Raw genomic sequence first — 23,696 nt, 5'->3', positions numbered from 1 at the left:
AATTCTCTGTCTGAAGAAAAAACGGAGATGGGGATTTCGCTAAGTTGGGGAAACGGGAATTCTATAAGTAGTCTGGATCAATACAAATGTGCATCATAAAATATGAAAACAGTAGTGGACTGATATATGCAAGGGAATATTTGTTTGCCTAAGGCAAAGTTCACATGGCCTTAGCACAACTCAGGCTAGTCACGGACGTAAACTTTTTCAGTGTGGACGGATCAGAGTTGTACATGCTGATCTGTGCATCTAAGGTATGTGTGGAAAATCACCAGTGTACACTAGCACATCGGCTAGCCTTGGTCTAAATGCTGTACATGAGGATGACTAGATCATTAAATGGGAAGTCTATGTATAATGAAAAAAGTGAACTTTGCTCATCTTGGAAAAACCCTGTGAATGTAATCTCATTTATAAGTAAACATGTCTGGTCAATACAAAGAATTGGCTCATTATTTATTCCAAGGCCAAGCAGATATTGAAGGATATCTGTTGAAGGATAGATTCTGTACAGATTGTTATCAAACCATGAAATTCCCGTCTCCAAATGGTAGTTATGGCATATATCATAGTACCATTTAGAAAGGGGCTAGATGCTTAGTTAATAACAAATGCTATTGAGGGGTGTAATTCATCAAAATATTAAGGATGTAAATTTGATGGCGAAAGATTGATCTTATTTGTGCCTGCTGAAGCATGTAATGGTGTACTTTTGCTCTCTGCATGCTCCCTCTACTGCCATACCCATACACATACTGGTGCAAAATTCTGACTACAATACCCAAAAATAATTGCAAATCTGATTAATTTTTAATTGTGGATGTTTACCTTTGTTTAGATGAGCGGGCCTCTTAGATTCTGTACAAGGAAGTGAAGTAATTAATACAAAGCATTAAAAACTGGACATAACTAAGCAGCTAAGTATATAATACATTTATGTTGTGATATAAAAGGTTCTTTATGTATACAAACATATAACATAACAAAACAAGTATGAGATAAAGCTTTAACTGTATGGATGATTAATTTTATATTTTTGAAAAATCAGACTTTTACAGATGCAGCAAAACAAAATGTTTTTTTTTTATTTTTATCTTTTAACCCCTTCACCATGAAGCCTATTTTCACCTTTCTGATCAGGCGAAGATCAATTCTGACCAGTGTAATTTTATTACACCGCTTGATCAGATCCCACCAATTCTGAGAGTGTTTTCTCGTAACATAATGTACTTCATGAGAGTGATAAATTTGTTCAAAATGACTTGCATTTATTTGTGAAAATGTCATAAATTTGGTAAAAATGTAGAAAATGTTGCAATTTTATAACTTTATTTTTATGCCCTTAAATTACGGAGTTATGTCATACAAATAGAGTAGTTAATAACATTTCCCACATGTCTACTTTATATCAGCACAATTTTTGAAACATTATTTTTTGTTAGGAAGTTATAAAAGTTTACCAGAGATTACAAATTTTTCCAACAAAATTTACAAAACCATTTTGTTAGGGACCACCTCACATTTGAAGTGACTTTGAGGGACCTATATGACAGAAAATACCCAAAAGTGACACCATTATGAAAACTGCACTCCTCAATGTGTTCAAAACCACATTCAAGAAGTTTATTAACCCTTCAGATGCTTCACATGAATTAATGGAATGTGGAAGAAAAATTAGCACAACTTTTTTTCACAAAAATTGAACTTTAGACCCACATATTTTTATTTTTGCATGGGCAAGAGGAAAAAATAAACCACAAAACTTGTTCTGTAAATTCTCCTAAATTCAGCAATACCCAATATGTGGGAAAAACCACTGTTTGGGCACAAGACAGAAATTGAAAAGGAAGGAGCGGCATTTGTTTTTTGGATTGTAAAATTTGCCGTGATAATAAGCAGATGCCATGTTGCTTCTAGAGAGCCCTTTACATGCCTAAACAGTGGAAACCGCTCACAAATGACACCATTTTGAAACCTAGACCCCTCAGTGAACTTATCTACTTCTGTGGTGAACACCTTGAACCCCCAAGTGCTCCACAGAAGTTTATAATGTTGCGCTGTAAAAATAAAAAATCAAATTTATGCACACAAATATGTTCTTTTAAATTTTTCTTGTAATTTTTTTTTTATTTTCACAAGAGTAACAGGAGAACAGGAGAAAATGCACCATACAATTTGTTGTGCAATATCCCCTGAAAATGAAAAGACCCAATATGTGTAGGAAAACTCCTGTTTTGGTGCACAGCAGGGCTCAGAAGGGTAGGAGTGCCATTTAACTTTTCGAATGCAAAATTTGCTAGAATCATTAGTGGACGCCATGTTGCATTTGGAGACTCCCCTATGTGCCTAAGTAGTGGAAACCACCCACAAGCGATCCCATTTTGGAAACTAGACTCCTGAAAGGACTTATCTAGAAGTGTGGTGAGTACGAGATGGGCGAACACGAACAGTAAAGTTGGGACCTGTACTGAACACCTACTGTTTAGCTATGGACATCCAACACGGATTTTTCTAGGAAGTCTGTGTTACTGTTCAGGTTCAGTACCCCAAACATTGGGTGTTTCCCATGCTGCATGACAGCATGAAAAACATCGGCGGCTCTGATCGGTGGTAAGATTAGCTGTGACTGGTAATAAAAAATTTACCTCCGGTCACAGAGGCTTTGGCTGATGGGAGTCCTACTCCATTTTTGACCACCAGCTAAGATCAAAAGGACAGCTGTGGGCTGGTATTCTCAGGCTAGTAAGGGGCCATGGATGTTGTCCCCCCAGCCTAACAATATTGGCCTGCAGTCATTCCAGAAAAGGCACATCTATTAGATGCACCAACACTGGCACTTTGCCCAGCTCTTCATATTTGTGGGGTTGATGTAACCTTTCTACTTTCTGGTGACTTCAAGCCCAACAGTTAATAATAGATAGGCATCTACAAGATGCATATCTATTACTAACCCCATAGTCATATTGTCAGTAAAAAAACACCCTTAATAAAGTCCTTTATTTGAAATAAAAATACACATTGCTTTAAAAATGTATTTAAAAATAATAAACACAGTTATACTCACCTAATGCCCATTCCATTGAAGCCCTGGTCTCCAGTAAAAAAACAAAAATAAAAAACAACAATATCGTTCACCTGTCCGACATACTGTTCCACGCTGTAATCCATGTCTGTGATATATGGTTTTCAACCTGGACGGTGCGAAGATGCAACCGTTCATGCTGAAAACCACAGGAGAATAAGCTGCTGCGAGCGCAGCATCAGTGACTAGCAGTAACCTCATCGAGGTTATCGCAGGTCACTGAGGCTGCATTCCCAGCTCACTTCAGTGTGAGCCAAGCCAATGAACTGCAGTGATCTCAGTGAGATCACCACTAACATCATGAGAAAAAGTCTCACGGTACACCGCTGAACTCATTGAGTTCACCTTAAAGGGACTCTGTCACCTGAATTTGGCGGGACTGGTTTTGGGTCATATGGGCGGAGTTTTCGGGTGTTTGATTCACCCTTTCCTTACCCGCTGGCTGCATGCTGGCTGCAATATTGGATTGAAGTTCATTCTCTGTCCTCCATAGTACATGCCTGCGCAAAGCAATCTTGCCTTGTGCAGGCGTGTACTATGGTATGGAGGAGAGAGAATGAACTTCAATCCAATATTGCAGCCAGCATGCAGCCAGCGGGTAAGGAAAGGGTGAATCAAACACCCGAAAACTCCACCCATATGACCCAAAACCTGTCCCGCCAAATTCAGGTGACAGGTTCCCTTTAACAAATTTCTCCTGCAGCTGTCAGTTTTGCCATGATGGTTATCAAAAATATAATTTCTTAAAATGTATTTATTTAAAGTGCTGGCTCCTGCTGATGAATACTTCCATCAGCCGTGCCTGCTTTCGCTGTTATTAGCAGCAGCAGCAGGTGTCGGCTGATGGGAATAGTACTCTCTCATCGGAGTATGCCTCTGTGCCCGATGGTAACCTTTTTACTGCTGGTCACAGCTGCTGGCTCACACTGTCATCTGACAGCATGGGAACTGCAGCTTTTGGTCCAGAGGCAGTAGCGTAGCTACCGGGGGGGGGCAGAGGGGGCCATCGCCCCGGGTCCAGAGCTCAAAGGGGGCCCACCCAGAGCTACGCTACTCTAACTGTATCGGGGCGCTGCACATGCTGATACAGTTACCTTCTGCGGAAGAGCAGGGAGAATCGATCTCCCTGCTCTGCCGCCCACTATAGGGCCCCTGAGCAGGCCTGGGGGCCCGCTGCCAGTAGTGGCCCACCACCCATCACCGCACTGATGAGGGAAGGAGCACTGCGCTCCTTCTCCCATCAACCCCCTGTCAGCGTCTGGCCTCATCGATGCTGAAGCTGACAGAGGGCATGATGACGTCACCACCTGGCGCCCGCTGTCAGAAGATGAGCGGGAGGTCGGAGCACCGCTGGGACAAGGAGGAAGACAGGTGAGTATTTTTTTATGGGGGCTGCCTCATACTTCAGGATCTGCCTAAAAGGGAGCTGCCTTATACTTCAGGATCTGCCTATAGGGGGGCTGCCTTATACTTCAGGGTCTGCCTATAGGGGAGCTGCATTATAATTCAGGATAAGCCTCTAGGGGTGCTGCCTTATACTTCAGGATCTGCATATAGGGGGGCTGCCTTATAATTCAGGATCTGCCTATGAGGTGCTGCCTTAAACTTCAGGATATGCCTATAGGGGTGCTGCCTTATACTTCAGGATCTGCCTATAGGGGGCTGCCTTATACTTCAGGATCTGCCTATAGGGGGCTGCCTTAAACTTCAGTATCTGCCTATAGGGGGGCTGCCTTATACTTCAGGATCTGTCTATAAGGGTACTGCCTTATATTTCAGGATCTGCCTATAGGGGGGCTGCCTTATACTTCAGGATCTTCCTATAGGGGGGCTGCCTTATACTTCAGGATCTGCCTATAGGGGTGTCTTATACTTCAGGATCTGCCTATAGGGGGGCTGCCTTATACTTCAGGATCTGCTTATAGGGGTGCTGCCTTATACTTCAGGATCTGCCTATAGGGGGCTGCCTTAGGCTTTGTGCACACAATGCGGATTTTGCCGTGGATCCGCAGCGGATTTGACCGCTGCGGATCCGCAGCAGTTTTCCATACGGTGTACAGTACAATGTAACCCTATGGAAAACAAAATCCGCAGTGCACACGATGCAGAAAAATCCACGCGGAATCTCTGCGGAAAAAAAGAAGGAGCATGTCACTTCTTTCTGCGGATTCCGCAGTGGATTTCAACTTGCACCAATAGGAAAGTGCAGTTGAAAACCCGCAGAAGAATCCGCAGAAGAAACTGCACACAAATCCGCAGTGAAAACCGCGGCGGTTTTGCACTGCGGATTTTCCAAATCCGCGGCGGAAAATCCACGGCAGAATCCGCATCGTGTGCACATACCCTTATAATTCATCTGCCTATTTGGGTATTGCCTTATACTTCAGGATCTGCCTATAGGGGGGCTGCCTTATACTTCAGGATCTGCCTTTAGGGGGGCTGCCTTATACTTCAGGATCTGTCTATAAAGGTACTGCCTTAGGCCGGCGTCACACTCAGCGTATAAAAATACGGTCCGTAAATTACGGCTGTAATACGCAGAAAAGTCCCCAAAATAGTGGTCCGTATCTCCTCCATAGGCAGGGTTTGTCAGCGTATTTTGCGCATGGCATCCTCCGTATGTAATCCGTATGGCATCCGTACTGCGAGATTTTCTCGCAGGCTTGCAAAACCGACATACGGACATACAATGGATCCATGTGCTCAAAAAGTCATAAAAACATATACACTGTCTATCTATATATATAATTGTCTAAGGGTTTTTCCGTCTGTCTGTCTGTCTGTCTGTCTGTCTTTCTGTCTGTCTGTCCTGGAAATCCCGCGTCTCTGATTGGTCGAGGCCGCCAGGCCTCGACCAATCAGCAATGGGCAAAGCGACGATGATGTCATAAAGGACGTAGAAATCCCACGTTTCTGATTCAGCGACGGTCACAGTATCGACGTAGATGTCATAATGGTTGCCATGGCGACGATGATGTCATAAAGGTTGCCTCGAACAATCAGCGACGGGCACAGTCTGCTGCGAATTTGCCTCGACCAATCAGCTACGGGCACAGTATCGACGTTGATGTCATAATGGTTGCCATGCCGACGATGATGGCATAAAGGTTGCCTCGACCAATCAGCGACGGGCACAGTCTGCTGCGAATTCTGGAATCATCATTGTCCATATACTACGGGGACATGCATATTCTAGAATACCCGATGCGTTAGAATCGGGCCACAATCTAGTATATATATATATATATATATATATATATATATATACCTATTCTATGTGTAGACATTTATTCTACCTATTCTATTCTAACCTGTCAGTGTGGTTTTACTGTATACCGCGCTGAATTTCCGGCTTTTCTATAGAACACCGCTGCGTATTTCTCGCAAGTCACACTGCTGGTCCGTGTATAATCCATATTTTTCTCGCCCACATAGACTTTCATTGGCGTATTATTTGCGCAATACGGTGACAAACGCAGCATGCTGCGATTTTCTACGGCCGTAGAAGACCGTATAATACAGATCAGTAAAATACGGCTGATAGGAGCAGGGGCATAGAGAAGCATTGTACCGTATGCAATCCGTATTTTCTGCACCTCTCTTACGTCCGTAAAACACGGTAGTGTGACGCCGGCCTTATACTTCAGGATTTGCCCAAAAGTGTGCTGCCTTAAACTTCAGGATCTGCTTATAGGGGGGCTACCTTATACTTCAGGATCTACCTATAGGGGGGCTGCCTTATACTTCAGGATCTGACTATAGGGGGCAGCCTTATACTTCAGGTTCTGCCTATAGGGGGGCTGCCTTGTACTTCAGGATGTGCCTATAGGGGTGCTGCCTTATACTTAATTATCTGCCTCTAGGGGTGCTGCCTTATGCTTCAGGATCTGCCTATAGGGGGCTGCCTTATACTTCAGGATCTGCCTACAGGGGGGCTGCCTTATACTTCAGGATCTGCCTATAGGGGGGCTGTCTTAAAATTCAGGATCTGCCTAAAGGGGGCTGCCTTACCCCTCAGGATCAGCCTATAGGGGTGCTGCCTTATACTTAATTATCTGCCTCTAGGGGTACTGCCTCATGCTTCAGGATCTGCCTATAGGAGGCTGTCTTATACTTCAGGATCTGCCTATAGGGGGGCTGCCTTATACTTCAGGATCTGCCTATAGGGGGCTGCCTTATACTTCAGGATCTGCCTGCAGGGGGGCTGCCTTATACTTCAGGATCTGCCTATAGGGGGCTGCCTTATGGTGTACTTCAGGATCTGCCTATATGGGTGCTGCCTTATAATTCAGAATCTGCCTATGGGGGTACTGCTTTTTACTACAGCGTCTGCCTATGGGGTGCTGTCTTATACTACAGGGTCTGCCTATGGGGAGCTGCCTTTTTCTAGAGTCTACCTATGGGGTGCTGCCTTATACTACAGGATCTGCCTATGGGGTTCTGCCTTATACTACAGGGTCTGCCTATGGGACGCTGTCTTATATTACAGGGTCTACCTATGGAGTGCTGTCTTATACTACAGGGTCTGTCTACCATACGGCAGCAGCGTCTCAGTGTTGGGGTATCAGGTGTAGTAATAGGGACACATACGGCAGCAGCGGCTCAGTATTGGGGTATCAGGTGCAGTTATAGTGACACATACGGCAGCAGCGGCTCAGTATTGGGGTTTCAGGGGAAGTAATAGGGACATATATGGCAGCAGCGACTCAGTAATGGGGTATCAGCAGGATGAGGAGTTTGTGCAGGTTGGGAATAGATGGTGATGGGGCTGGAATATGAGAAGTGAAATGTGTATTGTTGTATTCTCTGCAGATGAGTCCTGGCTGGAAGAAGTTGTCATATCGGTCTGGGCCAGATGGAAAAGACGAGAAAAGTGAATGATTCCATCAGAGAACATCAGCGGTAAGTCATTATCTGTAACTGTGCTGTGATCTCTTATATGTTCTGTAGGGCTGGTATCTACCACTGACCATATGGCGGTAATATCCATGTTGGTCTTTGTATAGAGATTATCTTCAGTAATAGCACAGTCATCTGCTGAGGTTCTCCTCCACTATTAGGGTGCATCAATTGTACTGAAGGTTACCTGGTTAGGGGCCCACTCAGAAGCTTTGCCCCCCTGAACCAAAACCCTAGCTACGCCTCTGTCCAGAGGTAATGATCTTAAAGCCGATCAAAGGCAGTTTTTGCTGCACTGTCACACAGATGACAGAGTGGCAAACAATGGATGTTCGAGCCCCCCATTCATCTGAATGGGGTCCGGGTACTATTCTGGTAATCAAACCAAACTTTTTTCAACTGTTCACCTGAACCTCATAGAATCATAGAATTCTAGGTAGAGTTGTAAGGGACCTCCTGGGTCATCTGGTCCAACCCCCTGCTCAAAGCAGAATTTACTAAATCATCAAAGACAGATGTCTGTCCAGCCTTCATCTGGTCCAACCCCCTGCTCAAAGCAGAATTTACTAAATCATCAAAGACAGATGTCTGTCCAGCCTCTGTTTGAAGACCTCCATAGAAGGATAAGGCTACTTTCACACTTGCATTGTTTTCAATACATCGCAATGCGTCGTTTAGGGGAAAAAACACATCCTGCAAAGTTGTTTGCAGGATGCGTTTTTGCCCCATAGAGTATCATTACCGACGCATTGCGACGTATTGACACACGTCGCAACCGTCGTGCGACGGTTGCGCCGTCTTGTGGCAGACCGCCGGGAGCAAAAAACGTTAAATGTAACGTTTTTTGCTGCCGACGGACCGCTTTTTCTGACCGCGCATGCGCGGCCGGAACTCCGCCCCCACCTCCCCGCACCTCACAATGGGGCAGCGGATGCGCCGGAGAAATGCACCCGCTGAACCCATTGTGCAGCGCATCAAACGCTAGCATCGGAATCTCGGCCCGACGCACTGCGACGGGCTGAATCCGACGCTAGTGTGAAAGTAGCCTAGCTCACCACCTCTCGTGGCAGCCTGTTCCACTCATTGATCACCCTAACTGTTAAAAAGTTTTTTCTAATATCTAATCTGTGTCTCCTCCCATTCAGTTTAATCCCACTGCTTCTCGTCTTTCCTTGTGCAAATGAGAATAAAGATGATCCTTCTACAATGTGACATCCCTTGAGATATTTGTAGACAGCTATTAAGTCTCCTCTCAGTCTTCTTTTTTGCTAACTAAACATTCCCAAATCCTGTAACTGTTCCTCATAGGACACGGTTTGAAGACCGGTCACCATTCTGGTCCCTCTTCTCTGAACTTGCTTCAGTTTGTTGATGGCATTTTTAAAATGTGGTGCCCAAAACTGGACACAGTATTCCAGATGAGGTCTGACCAAAGAAAAGTAGAGGGCAATAATGACTTCGAGTGATCTAGACTGTATGCTTCAGTTAATACAACCCAGAATTGCATTTGCCTTTTTTGCTGCTGCATCACACCGTTGAATCATGCAAAGTTTAAAGTATGATCTATTAGTATACCCAAGTCTTTTTCACATGTGCTGTTGCTTAGCCCTATTCCTCCCATTCTGTATATGCTTTTTTCAGTTTTATTGCACAGATGTAGTACTTTGCATTTTTCCTTGTTAAAAACTATTCTGTTAGTTGCTGCCCACTGCTCCAGTTTATTTATATTTTTTTGAATCCTATCTCTCTTCTCTAGTATTAGCTATCCCTCCTAGCTTTGTGTCATCAGCAATCAGTGTACCCTCAATTGCTTCATCTAAATCATTGAACAATACAGGGCCCAGGACAGAACCCTGTGGTATCCCACTTGAGACATTCTTCCAACTGGATGTGCAGCCATTTACGACCACTCTTTGGATCCGATCACTAAGCCAGTTATGAATCAACCTAACAGTTGGCTTGCCCATTCCATACTTAGTCATTTTTTCAATAAAGATGGTGTGAGATACTTTGTCAAATGCTTTGCTGAAGTCAAGATATACTATATCTACAGAATTTCCCTGATCCCCCAGTCAGTGATTCTGTCATAGAAGGAAATTAAGTTAGTCTGACATTACATATTAGTTATAAACCCATTGTGACTCTGGTTAATCACTTCATTCTTATCCAGGTACTTACATACATGTTGTTTAATAATTTGTTCAAAGATCTTTCTTGGTATAGAAATCAGACTCACTGGCCTATAGTTCCCAGGATCCACCTTCTTCCCCTTTTTGAAGAAAGGTACAGCATTTGCTTTTCTCCAGTCTACTGGGACTTCTCCTGTTCTCCAAGAATTTTCAAAGATTATGGATAGTAGTTAAAAAATTTCTTCTGCTATCTCCTTCCGTACTCTGGGGTGTAATTCATCTGGACCTGGAGACTTTAATTTATTTATGTTAGCTAAGTGTTTCCTCACTATCTTTCTGTTTATACATATCCTGAATTTTTCTATTCCTTTAATAGGACAATGAAGATCAGTTGATGTTATATTTCCTTTCGGAGAGAAAACAGATGTAAAATAGGAATTTAAAAGTTCAGCCTTCTCAACATCCTTTCTTACCATTTCATAATTTTCATCCTGTAAAAATCCTATAGCATCTTTGAATTTTTTTTTACTTTTGACGTATCCCCAAAATCCTTTTTTATTGCTTTTGATGTCTTTTGCAAGCCTTAATTCATTGTCAGCTTTAGTAATCTGATTCGTGCCCTGCAGGTTCTGCAGACAGCATAATGTTCTTAAGATATGCCTCCCTCTTTACATTTGATAAACATTTCTTTCTTCCTTTTTAGCATGTGTTTAAGTTCTGTGTTTATCCATCCTGGTTTCCTGAAATGCTTCTTATTCTTCCCTCTTTTTGGAATTGTTACCGATTGTGCTTTGAAAATCAAATTTTTCAAGATTTCCCATCCTTCCTGAATATTTTTGTCCTTAAGGAAATCCAGCCATTGGATCCCTCCGATTCTCTTTCTGAGTCCCTTAAAATCTGCCCTTCTAAAATCTAACCTTGAAGTCTGAGTATTCACAGGTCTTCCTCCTCTAGTTGTTCAAAATTCTAAAATGGCATGGTCGCAACTTCCTAGGGTCGCAGCCACTCTTACCACCTCGACTATTTCCTCCCTGTTTATAAGGATTAGATCCAAGGTAGCAGATCCCCTTTGATTTTTCCCCTACCTTTTGGAAGATAAAGTTGTCAGCAAGAGAGGATAAGAATTTGCTTAACCTGTTAGTTTTGCCTGAGAGAGATTCCCAACAAATGTCTGGATAGTTGAAATCTCCCATGACAACTATGTCATATTTTTTGGAGAACTTGGCCATTTGATGCATAAAGAGTTCATCCATATCTTCAGCTTGCACAGGCGGCCTGTAGTAAATGCCTATAATGGTGTCCTTTCGTTGTTCTCTCCTTGTATTCTTAACCAAACAGTTTCCACAGAACTCCCAGTCTCTGAAGCTTCAATCTCTGTGCAGATATATACTTTTCTAACATACAATGCGACCTCCTGGACCCGAACATCCAGGGGTTCATTTATCACTAGTGAGCACCTAGATCCCTCAGGTGCTTCACACAAGTTTATAACGTTGAGCTGTAAAAATAAAAAAAAATTTCTTCCACAAAAATGTTCCTTTAGCTCCAAAATATTTATTATTACAAGGACTGTTAGGGCTAGCGGAACGCACCAAATAATAAGACTGATAGTGTATGGTGCGTTCGCAGCCCGGGGTCCACCGTGCAGAGATGGAACCTGCTGCTAAGTAACGACGGACTATATGGCGGTACTCTTAAGAATACACATGTGGGTTAAACCTCACCCAACGTGAAGGAAGCGATCCTGTTGCGTCACAGGATCGCGGTACCGCACATAGAAGGCGAGCAAGCAGTCAGCGAACTTAACCCCAACTAGAATTGAAGTCCGATTAGACCCTTGCTGGCACAACACCTCAACTGGGTGTGTAAAGGCAACACTTATAATTAGAGCACCGAAGTGCGAACTGTGCCGTGCTGGCAGGCACCACTAAGCACCCAGACGTGGGTCAGGAAGCGCACTACTGGCACGTGGCGCTGCACTGGCGGTCACAGCAATAGACGCTGATACGTGTGTGACACGTTGAGTGATTAGTCGGGCGCTAGATAGCAGCCATACTCCATACGCGAACAGTCATACAATAGGGTAGGGGTATTTAATGAACGACTTGCACTCACAACAAACACACGTATTCAAATGTACACTAGCGCATGGCCGTGCGGTCATGCGCAGTTTATATAATTGCAGGACAGGAAGTGGCCACAGAAACTTTGCCCTTCCAAGACCTGCCAAGAGGACCAATGGAATGCGCTGCAGAGCCAGAGCACATGACCCTCGATCTCCAACGGGAGATCTTGCTCTGGGCATGCTCAGTGTGCGCAAACAAGGACTTAGTCCCAGGGAAGTCCGCTCGCCGCTGACCAGCACTGACTTTAATGGCAGGAGCTGAAGAAGCAGCAGTAACTCTCTGTACAGAGTGAGAGCGAGCAAGACACTGGGAGCGACGTCCCTGCTGAGCAGACTCCACTGCGGCTGGAGGAGAATGGGAGACCGCAGCGGAGACGGATCGAGATTCCCCCTGTGCAGCAGAGGAAACTCGACTCCTAACATTACCCGCCCTCCTAGGGCCCCCCCCTCCTTGGGCCTCGCTATGCTCGAAGGCAGCAATGAGCTGTGGGGCCCGAATGTTTTCAGCAGGCTCCCAAGACCTGTCCTCTGGACCATAACCCTTCCAATCCACCAAATAAAACTTTTTGCCGCGTACCACCTTGCACCCCAAAATAGCGTTCACCTCGTAATCGTTCGTAGACGAACCCGATGTCCCGGCAGATGACTCGGAAAACCGGGACATGTATACGGGTTTCAAGAGGGACACATGAAAGGTGTCGGTGATACCCAAGCGTGGAGGAAGAGCCAGGCGGTAGACCACAGGATTAACCTGTTCGAGAACCTTGAAGGGACCCAAGTAGCGAGGAGCAAACTTAGTGGACTCAACTCGCAGCCTGATGTTACGGGCAGAGAGCCACACCAAGTCACCAGGGGCAAAAGTCGGAGCGGGGCGCCGATGAACATCGGCGGAGGACCTCATTCTCTCCTTGGAGGCCCGAATGGCATCCTGCGTGCGATCCCAAATGTCCCGTGCCTCCACAGCCCAGTATGCCACCCTGGGATCAGCAGAAGACACAGGCATGGGCACAGGAACACGCGGATGCTGGCCGTAATTTAAGAGGAATGGAGTCTGACCGGTGGAGTCGGCTACGGCATTGTTAAGTGCAAACTCTGCCCACGGTAGCAAGGATGCCCAGTCATCCTGTCTGGCAGAAACAAAATGTCGCAGATATGTGACCAAGGTCTGGTTGGCCCTTTCTACCAACCCATTTGTCTCGGGATGATATGCCGAAGAGAGATTTAACTCAATACTGAGTAGACGACATAGCTCCCTCCAGAATCGAGACGCAAACTGGGGACCCCGGTCACTAACAATTTTGTCTGGCATACCGTGTAGGCGAAAGATATGCTTGATAAACAAGACAGCCAACGCCCGTGCAGATGGTAGCCGTGGAAGAGGCACCAAATGCACCATTTTGGAAAAATGATCGGTGATCACCCAGATAATGGTGCAATTACGAGACTTGGGTAAGCCAACCACAAAGTCCATCCCGACCATCTCCCAGGGCCTGTCAGCCACGGGCAGAGGATACAGCAAACCAGCTGGCCGTTGCCGAGGAGTCTTGTTCCTGGCGCAAAAGACACACGCCCGAACGTACTCCGCGACATCACGAGCCATATGCGGCCACCAGTATGTCTTCGCCAGTAACTCTGATGTCCTTTTAGTACCAAAATGTCCACCCACCCTGGACGAGTGCGCCCAAGAGAGAACCTCCGGTCGCAAACTAGATGGAACAAAAGTCTTGCCCGGGGGCACAGACTCCAGCGAAACCGGGGCCACGGTTCTCAAACTCTCGGTGGGGACAATAAGCCGAGGCTCCTCCTCCTTCTCCGCAGATGACACAACGGAGCGAGAGAGAGCGTCGGCCCGAATGTTCTTCTCCCCAGAAAGGAAATGGAGGGTGAAATGAAACCGGGAGAAGAACAAGGACTATCTGGCCTGGCGAGAATTCAACCGCTAAGCTGTCTGCAGATACACCAAATTTTTGTGATCTGTGAAAACTTGGAAGGGAAAACGTGCTCCCTCCAAGAGATGTCTCCACTCTGAGAAAGCCAACTTCATGGCTAGCAACTCCCTGTCCCCGATGGAATAATTCCTCTCTGCTGGTGCGAAGGTCTTGGAGAAAAAGAAGCAAGGATGCTTCCGACCTTGAGCATCCTTTTGGAAGAGGACTGCTCCAGCACCAACAGAAGAGGCATCCACCTCCATGATAAATGGCTTATCAACATCGGGGCGATGAAGAATGGGAGCGCTAGCGAAGTGTGACTTTATAGAGATAAAGGCCTTGGAGACCTCCTCAGACCACAATTTGGGATTCGCCCCCTTCTTGGTGAGGGCAACCAATGGAGCTACCAAAGTTGAGAAGTGCGGGATGAACTGGCGATAATAATTGATGAACCCCATAAAGCGCTGCGCCGCTTTAAGAGAATGGGGTTCCTGCCAGTCCATCACAGCCTGTAGTTTGGCAGGATCCATAGCCAATCCCTGGGCTGAGATGATGTAGCCTAGGAAAGGTAAGGACTCCTGCTCAAACATACACTTCTCCAACTTGGCATAAAGGGAGTTTGCCCGTAGGAGGTCGAAGACTTTGCAAACATCTCTCCGGTGGGAGTCAATATCTGGAGAGTAGATGAGAATATCATCCAGATAGACTACGACCGAGGTGGAAAGCATATCCCGGAAGATATCGTTCACAAAGTCTTGGAAAACGGCTGGGGCATTACAGAGCCCGAAGGGCATCACCAGATATTCATAGTGCCCATCCCTGGTGTTAAAAGCCGTCTTCCATTCGTCCCCCTCACGGATGCGAATCAGGTTGTAAGCACCCCGCAGATCCAGTTTAGTAAATACCCTTGCTCCCCGAAGCCTATCGAATAGTTCAGATATTAAAGGCAAAGGGTATTTATTCTTAACGGTGATGGCGTTAAGACCCCTGTAATCTATGCATGGGCGCAATTCCCCACTCCTCTTCTGCACGAAGAAGAACCCTGCCCCAGCAGGTGACACTGACTTCCTGATGAACCCTCTTGCCAGATTTTCCTGGATGTACTGTGACATTGCCTCCGTCTCCGGGAGAGATAGCGGATAGACTCGACCCCGGGGAGGCTCAGCACCAGGCAAGAGGTCAATAGGACAGTCATAGGGGCGATGGGGCGGAAGGTTCTCCGCTGCCTTTTTGGAGAATACGTCTGCATAAGACCAATACTGCTTGGGGAGAGAGGAAAGATCTGCGGGTACCTCTGTTGTAGCAACCTGAACGCACTCCCTCTGACACCTACCCCCACAAGATTCACCCCATCCCAGAATTCTGCCTGAGGACCACTCGATATGAGGAGAGTGGTACCGTAGCCAAGGTATTCCCAACAGGACCTCATCAATTCCCTCGGGAATGACGAGCAGAGAAATAATCTCCTGATGAGATGGCGACATGGACAGAGTAAAAGGGATGGTCTGGTGAGTTATCTGTGAGGGCAGAGTCGACCCATACACCACTCGTACCGTTACAGGTTGAGCTAGCATAACCAGAGGTATTGCGTGGCGTTGGGCGAAGGCAGAAGACATAAAATTGCCCTCCGCCCCAGAATCCACGCAGAGCTCTACCGAGTGGGAGAATGAGCCAATAGTAATTGTCCCTTTAAAGGACAATTTAGAGGCAAACGTCACCGTGTCTAGTGTACCTCCACCTACGACCACTAGACGATGACGTTTCCTCGACCGCTGAGGACATCTGGTGGCTAAATGTCCAGACTGCTGGCAAACATGACAGACCCTGAGTGCACAAGCGGTCCGGGACTTAGATCCCGCTTGTGACACTTCCCTGGCCTCATGTGACTCAGGAACCAGGACCGTAGATTCCAGAGGTTTGGCGAAGGTGAAGCCAGCCGAAACCTCTGCCTACACTGGGCTCGCTCTAACCTCCGCTCGTTAAAACGGAGGTCAATTCGAGTGGAGACAGTTATTAGCTCTTCCAGTGTGGCAGGAATCTCCCTAGTGGCCAGAGCGTCCTTTACGTGGTCAGCCAAGCCCCTCCAAAATATGGGGATAAGGGCTTTATCCGACCATTCCAGCTCAGATGCTAAAGTGCGGAATTGGATGGCAAAATGACTTACCAAGGACTCTCCCTGAGTTAATGCCAGCAGTTTGAGCGCAGTGTCATGGGTGACTTGAGGTCCTAAAAAGACCTGTTTCAAAGTGCTCAAAAACAGGGGAGCACTCTGCACCACATGATCGCCACGCTCCCACAGCGGCGTAGCCCATTCCAACGCCCTGTCCGACAATAGAGACACAATAAATCCCACCTTAGCCCGCTCTGTGGGGAAACGTGCAGCCAGAAGCTCGAGATGAATAGAGCACTGACTCACAAATCCCCTACAAAATTTGCTATTACCAGAAAATTTTTCTGGCAGCGGGAGGCGAGAAAATGTCGGAACAGGGGTGGCAATGGACAAAGTTGCTGCAGCCACGCTGGCAGCCTGTACAGCAACTGCGGTAACATCCACAGCTGAGGTTGCGCTCTCGAGAGCCGCCAACCTACCCTCCAGCTGCTGTATATACCGCAGGGATTGCTGTTTGTCCGTAATTACTAGCCAGACCCTGGCGCTAGTGTAATGTTAGGGCTAGCGGAACGCACCAAATAATAAGACTGATAGTGTATGGTGCGTTCGCAGCCCGGGGTCCACCGTGCAGAGATGGAACCTGCTGCTAAGTAACGACGGACTATATGGCGGTACTCATAAGAATACACACGTGGGTTAAACCTCACCCAACGTGAAGGAAGCGATCCTGTTGCGTCACAGGATCGCGGTACCGCACATAGAAGGCGAGCAAGCAGTCAGCGAACTTAACCCCAACTAGCATTGAAGTCCGATTAGACCCTTGCTGGCACAACACCTCAACTGGGTGTGTAAAGGCAACACTTATAATTAGAGCACCGAAGTGCGAACTGTGCCGTGCTGGCAGGCACCACTAAGCACCCAGACGTGGGTCAGGAAGCGCACTACTGGCACGTGGCGCCGCACTGGCGGTCACAGCAATAGACGCTGATACGTGTGTGACACGTTGAGTGATTAGTCGGGCGCTAGATAGCAGCCATACTCCATACGCGAACAGTCATACAATAGGGTAGGGGTATTTAATGAACGACTTGCACTCACAACAAACACACGTATTCAAATGTACACTAGCGCATGGCCGTGCGGTCATGCGCAGTTTATATAATTGCAGGACAGGAAGTGGCCACAGAAACTTTGCCCTTCCAAGACCTGCCAAGAGGACCAATGGAATGCGCTGCAGAGCCAGAGCACATGACCCTCGATCTCCAACGGGAGATCTTGCTCTGGGCATGCTCAGTGTGCGCAAACAAGGACTTAGTCCCAGGGAAGTCCGCTCGCCGCTGACCAGCACTGACTTTAATGGCAGGAGCTGAAGAAGCAGCAGTAACTCTCTGTACAGAGTGAGAGCGAGCAAGAAACTGGGAGCGACGTCCCTGCTGAGCAGACTCCACTGCGGCTGGAGGAGAATGGGAGACCGCAGCGGAGACGGATCGAGATTCCCCCTGTGCAGCAGAGGAAACTCGACTCCTAACAAGGACAACAGGAGACATTGTGCAACAAATTTTCAGGTTCATTTTCTCCTGTCTATGCTAACACCCCATATGTGGGGAGAAACTACTGTTTTGGTGTACACCAGGGCTCAGAAGTGAAGTTTTGGAACACGGATTTTGATGGAATGTTCTGCGGGTGTAAAGTCATGTTTGAAGAGCCCCTGATGTCCTTAAACAGAAAACTCCAACAAGTAACCCCATTTTGAAAACTAGACCCCTCAAGGAATTTATCTACATGTGTGGTGAGCACCTTGAACCAACAGATGCTTCACAGAAGTTTATAATGTTGAGCCATGAAAAAAAATCTATTTTTTTCCACAAAAATTTACTTTTAGCCCCAATTTTTATATTTTCAAATTGTTGCTCAATTTCTTCTGAGTACACTAATACCCCATATGTGGTGCAAAGCTCAAAAGGGAAGAAGCATCATATTGGAGTTCAGATTTTGCTGGAATAGTTTGAAGGTGGCATGTTACAACTGTACAGCCTTTGAAGTGCCAGAAGAGCAGAACTAGCCATAATTGACCCTATTTTACAAACTAAACCTCTCAATCAATTCATCTAGGGGTGCAATGATCATTTTGACACCACAGGTGTGTCACAGAATTTTATACCATTGAGCAGTGAAGAAAAAATAATTATATTTTTACCACCAAAATGTTGTTTTAGCCCCAGATTTTATATTTTTACATTGGGATATGGGTAAATATAGCACAAAATTTTGTCCCACAATTTCTCCTGGATGTAGAAATACCTCATATGTGACTGTACAGGGTCTTAGATCAGCGTCTCTCTGCTCTGCTCTGCGCATGAGCTGACAGTCCAACTTCTCTGAGTGACTCTGCGGCCGTCTGTCGGCCTGTGGTCAACATGGAGACCATTGGCACATCGTGATTGCATTGTGTTGTGCTGATGGTAGCACAGAAGGAGCTCCCTCACTCTGCGATGCCCCATAATGTAGCTGTCATTATTGACGGCAGCATCAGAGGGGTTAAACGCCCACGATCAGTGCTATCATGAATCATTGGCAATTTTGTAGGATGTCAGCTCTCATATAGAGCTGATACCTGCATTTGATCGCGGTGGCACTCAGCGTGAGTCCACGCAGTCATGGCACTATATATGTACTCTCGGCAAGCAGTATGTGACGGCGCATGTCGGGAAGGATTTAAAAAGGGAAAATGTAGCTTGATTCAAATCTTTATATTTTTCTATTTTTAAAAACTTGTTTTTATATTTTTACTCATTTTTGTGGTACTTGAAACTGCAGTTGCTAGGGGTTGAGTTGCCGCCTCTGCACACGGGGAATCTCGGGCCATCTCCCCTGCGGTCTCCCATTCTTTTCCTGCTGCAGTGGAGCCTGCACAGCAGAGACGTCAGTCCCAGCGTCTCGCTATGTCTGACTCTGTACAAAGAGCTACTGCTGCTTTTCCTGCTTCTGCCTTTGAAGCCAGTGCTGGGCAGCGGCGAGTAGACGCTTCTAGGACTAAGTCCTGCTTTTCTCGTTCTGAGCATGCCCAGAGTAAGATCTCTCAGTGGAGATGGAGGGTCACATGTTCAGATACTGCAGCTAAATCCATTGGTCCTCCAGGAAGGTCCTGTAGGTGCTCAGGCTCTGTAACAGCCTCTCATTGGTCCTTCTAGGAAGGTCCTGTACGTGCTGCAACTATTTAAGGCTCGCATGGCCGCACGGCCATGCGCTAGTATCTTTCTAAGTTATGTGCTTTGCGCCAGTGTGGTCATGTAAGATTGTGTTCAGGGACCCGGCTGAAATAAGCCCCTAGAATGTTGGCACCTCCAGCGAGGAGATTGTGTGTTTGTATGTATTCAGGGACCTGGCTGAAATAAGCCCCTAGAATGCTGGCACCTCCGGCGAGGAGTTTTGTGTGCATGCATGACTACTGACTGCTCTCTGTTGGGCAGTTAGCCTGTGCCTCTGTGAAGTCTAACAGGGTGCAGTGCTTTGCTTTCACGGCTATTCTGTGAAATAACAGAGCTAGTTCATACCGCCATATAGTGCCGCCATTGCTAGCAGCAGGTTCTCCTGCACGGTGGACCCCGGGCTGCGAACACATCAATTACAATAAAACATTTATATTTACTCGGTGCCTTCCGCTAGCCTTAACAGAATACTAGCGCCAGGGTCTGGCTAGTAAATGGCAGACATACAGCAGTCCTTGCGGTATGTCCAGCAGCTGGAGGGTAGGTTGGCGGCTCTCGAGAGCACAACCCCAGCTGTGGATGTTACCGCAGTTGCTGTACAGGCTGCTAGTGTGGCTGCAGCAACCTTGTCCACTGCCACCCTTGTTTCGGCATTATCTAGCCTCCCGCTGCCAGAAAAATTTTCTGGAGATAGTAAATCTTGTAGGGGTTTCATGAGTCAGTGCTCTATTTACCTCGAGCTCCTGGCTGCATGTTTTCCCACAGAGCGGGCAAAGGTGGTATTTATTGTGTCTCTCTTGTTGGACAGGGCGTTGGAATGGGCTAAGCCGCTGTGGGAGCGTGGCGATCATGTGGTGCAGAGTGCTCCGCTCTTCCTGAGCCCTCTGAAACAGGCCTTTTTAGGACCTTGAGTCACCCATGACACGGCGCTCCTACTGCTGGCATTGACTCAGGGTTTGTTCTTGGTCAGCCATTTTGCCGTCCACTTCCGTACCCTAGCATCTGAGCAGGAGTGGTCGAATAAAGCCCTTATCCCCATATTTTGGAGGGGGCTGGCTGATCACGTGAAGGATGCTCTGGCCACTAGGGAGATTCCTGCCACACTGGAGGAGTTAATAGCTGTCTCCACTCGTACTGACCTCCGTTTTAACAAGCGGAGGTTAGAGCGAGCCCAGTGTAGGCAGAGGTTTTGGCTGGCTCCCACCTTCGCCAAACCTCTGGAATATCCAGTCATGGTCCCTGAGTCACATGAGGCCATGGAGGAGTCACGAGCGGGATCTAAGTCCCAGACCGCTAGTGCACTCAAGGTCTATCATGTTTGCCAGCAGTCAGGACATCTTGCCACCAGATGTCCCCAGCGGTTGAGGAAACATCAGCGTCTAGTGGTAGTAGGTGGAGGTACACTAGACACGGCGATGTTTGCCTCCAAATTGTCCTTTAAGGGGACAATTACTATAGGCTCATCCACCCACTTGGTAGAGCTCTGTGTGGATTCTGGGGTGGAGGGCCATTTTATGTCTTCTGTCTTCGCCCAACGTCACGCAATACCCCTGGTAATGCTAGCTCAACCAGTAACGGTACGAGTGGTGAATGGGTCGACACTACCCTCACAGATAACACACCAGACCATCCCTTTTACTCTGTCCATGTCGCCATCCCATCAGGAGATTATATCTCTGCTCGTCATTCCTGAGGGAATTGATGAGGTCCTGTTGGGGATACCCTGGCTATGGTACCACTCTCCCCACATCGAGTGGTCCTCAGGCAGAATTCTGGGATGGGGTGAATCTTGTGGGGGTAGGTGTCAGAGGGAGTGCGTTCAGGTTGCTACTACTGAGGTACCCACAGATCTATCCTCTCTCCGCAAGCAATATTGGTCCTATGCGGACGTGTTTTCCAAAAAGGCGGCGGAGAACCTTCCGCCCCACCGCCCCTATGACTGTCCTATTGATCTCTTGCCAGGTGCTGAGCCTCCCCGGGGTCGAGTCTATCCGTTATCTCTCCCGGAGATGGAGGCAATGTCTCAGTACATTCAAGAGAATCTGGCAAGAGGGTTCATCAGGAAGTCAGTGTCACCTGCTGGTGTTGGGGTCTTCTTCGTAAAGAAGAAGAATGGCAAACTACATCCATGCATAGATTACAGGGGTCTTAACGCCATCACCATTAAAAATAAGTATCCTTTGCCCCTGATATATGAGCTTTTTGATAGGCTTCGGGGAGCAAGGGTATTTACTAAATTAGATCTGCCGGGTGCTTACAACCTGATTCGCATCCGTGAGGGGGACGAATGGAAGACGGCTTTTAACACCAGGGATGGGCACTATGAATATCTGGTGATGCCCTTCGGGCTCTGTAATGCCCCAGCCGTTTTCCAAGACTTTGTGAATGACATCTTCCGGGATATGCTTTCCACCTCGGTCGTAGTCTATATGGATGATATTCTCATCTACTCTCCAGATATTGACTCCCACCGGAGAGATGTTTGCAATGTCTTCGACCTCCTATGGGCAAACTCCCTCTATGCCAAGTTAGAGAAGTGTGTGTTTGAGCAGGAGTCCTTACCTTTACTAGGCTATATCATCTCCGCCCAGGGATTGGCTATGGATCCTGCCAAACTACAGGCTGTGATGGACTGGCAGGAACCCCATTCTCTTAAAGCGGTGCAGCGCTTTATGGGGTTCATTAATTATTTCGCCAGTTCATTCCACACTTCTCAACTTTGGTAGCTCCCTTGGTTGCCCTCACCAAGAAGGGAGCAAATCCCAAATTGTGGTCTTAGGAGGTCTCCAAGGCCTTTAACTCCATTAAGTCACACTTCTCTAGTGCTCCCATCCTACATCGCCCCAATGCAGATAAGCTATTTATAATGGAGGTGGATGCCTCATCTGTTGGTGCTGGAGCAGTCCTCTTCCAAAAGGATGCTCAAGGTCGGAAGCATCCTTGCTTCTTCTTCTCTAAGACCTCCTCACCAGCAGAGAAGAATTATTCCATCGGGGACAGGGAGTTGCTAGCCATGAAGTTGGCTTTCTCGGAGTAGAGACATCTCTTGGAGGGAGCTCGTTTTCCTTTCCAAGTCTTCACAGATCACAAGAATTTGGTAAACCTGCAGACAGCCCAGCGGTTAAATTCTCGCCAGGCCAGATGGTCCTTGTTCTTCTCCCGCTTTCATTTCACCCTCCATTTTCTTTCTGGGGAGAAGAACATTTGTGCCGATGCTCTCTCTCGCTCCATTGTATCCTATGAGGAGGAAGAAGAGGAGCCTTTGCTTATTGTCCCCACCGAGAGCCTGAGTCTGTGCCTCCGGGCAAGACTTTTGTACCATCCAGTTTGCGACCGAAGGTTCTTTCTTGGGCTCACTCGTCCAGGGTGGGTGGACATTTTGGTTCCAAAAGGACTTCTGAGTTACTGGCAAGGACATACTAGTGGCCGCATATGGCTCATGATATCGCAGACTATGTTCTGGCTTGTGTCTCTTGCGCCAAGAACAAGTCTCCTCAGCAACGGCCAGCTGGGTTGCTTTACCCCCTGCCGGTGGCGGACATGCCCTGGGAGATGGTCGGGATGGACTTTGTGGTAGGCTTATCCAAGTCTCGTAGCTGCACCATTATCTGCGTGATCACCGACCATTTTTCCAAGATGGTTCACTTGGTGCCTCATCCACGGCTACCTTCTGCACGGGCTCTGGCAGCGTTGTTCATCAAGCATATCTTTCGCCTACATGGTATGCCGGACAAGATTGTCAGTGAACGGGGTCCCCAGTTTGCATCTCGATTCTGGAGAGAGCTTTGTCGCCTACTCAGTATTGAGTTGAATCTCTCCTCGGCTTATCATCCCAAGACGAATGGGTTGGTTGAGAGGGCCAATCAGACCCTGGTCACATATTTACGACATTTTGTTTCTGCCAGGCAGGATGACTGGGCATCCTTGTTACCGTGGGCAGAGTTTGCGCTAAACAACGTTGTAGCCGACTCCACCGGTCAGACTCCTTTCCTCCTTAATTACGGCCAGCATCCGCGGGTTCCTGTGCCTATGCCCGTGTCTTCTGCTGACTCCAGGGTGGCAGACTGGGCAATGGAGGCACGAGACATTTGGGACCGCACTCAGGATGCCATCCGGGCCTCTAAGGAGAGAATGAGGTCCTCCGCTGATGCACATCGGTGCCCTGCCCCGACTTTTGCTCCTGGCGACTTAGTGTGGCTCTCCGCCCGTAACAT

General features: G+C 47.2%; 1 protein-coding gene across 17 annotated transcripts in view; it reads right to left on the bottom strand.

Moving 5' to 3' along the window:
• LOC138681740 (scavenger receptor cysteine-rich domain-containing protein DMBT1-like) overlaps positions 1-23,696 on the bottom strand; it is a 491,932-nt gene that overhangs the window by 439,988 nt on the left and 28,248 nt on the right. For 16 of the 17 annotated variants that reach the window (XM_069769545.1, XM_069725880.1, XM_069769547.1 and 13 more), the window contains one exon: positions 829-858. The exons of the other annotated variant lie outside the window; for it this stretch is intronic. In XM_069769545.1, the coding sequence (XP_069625646.1) occupies positions 829-858 (30 nt within the window). The remainder of the gene's footprint in view (positions 1-828; positions 859-23,696) is intronic. 17 annotated transcript variants of the gene reach the window in all.

The sequence above is a fragment of the Ranitomeya imitator genome, chromosome 5 (assembly GCF_032444005.1).
Source record: "Ranitomeya imitator isolate aRanImi1 chromosome 5, aRanImi1.pri, whole genome shotgun sequence".
In the NCBI taxonomy this organism is placed as follows: domain Eukaryota; kingdom Metazoa; phylum Chordata; class Amphibia; order Anura; family Dendrobatidae; genus Ranitomeya; species Ranitomeya imitator.
Note: the sequence above shows the minus strand (reverse complement) of the source record. Positions and strands in the feature narration are given on the sequence as shown.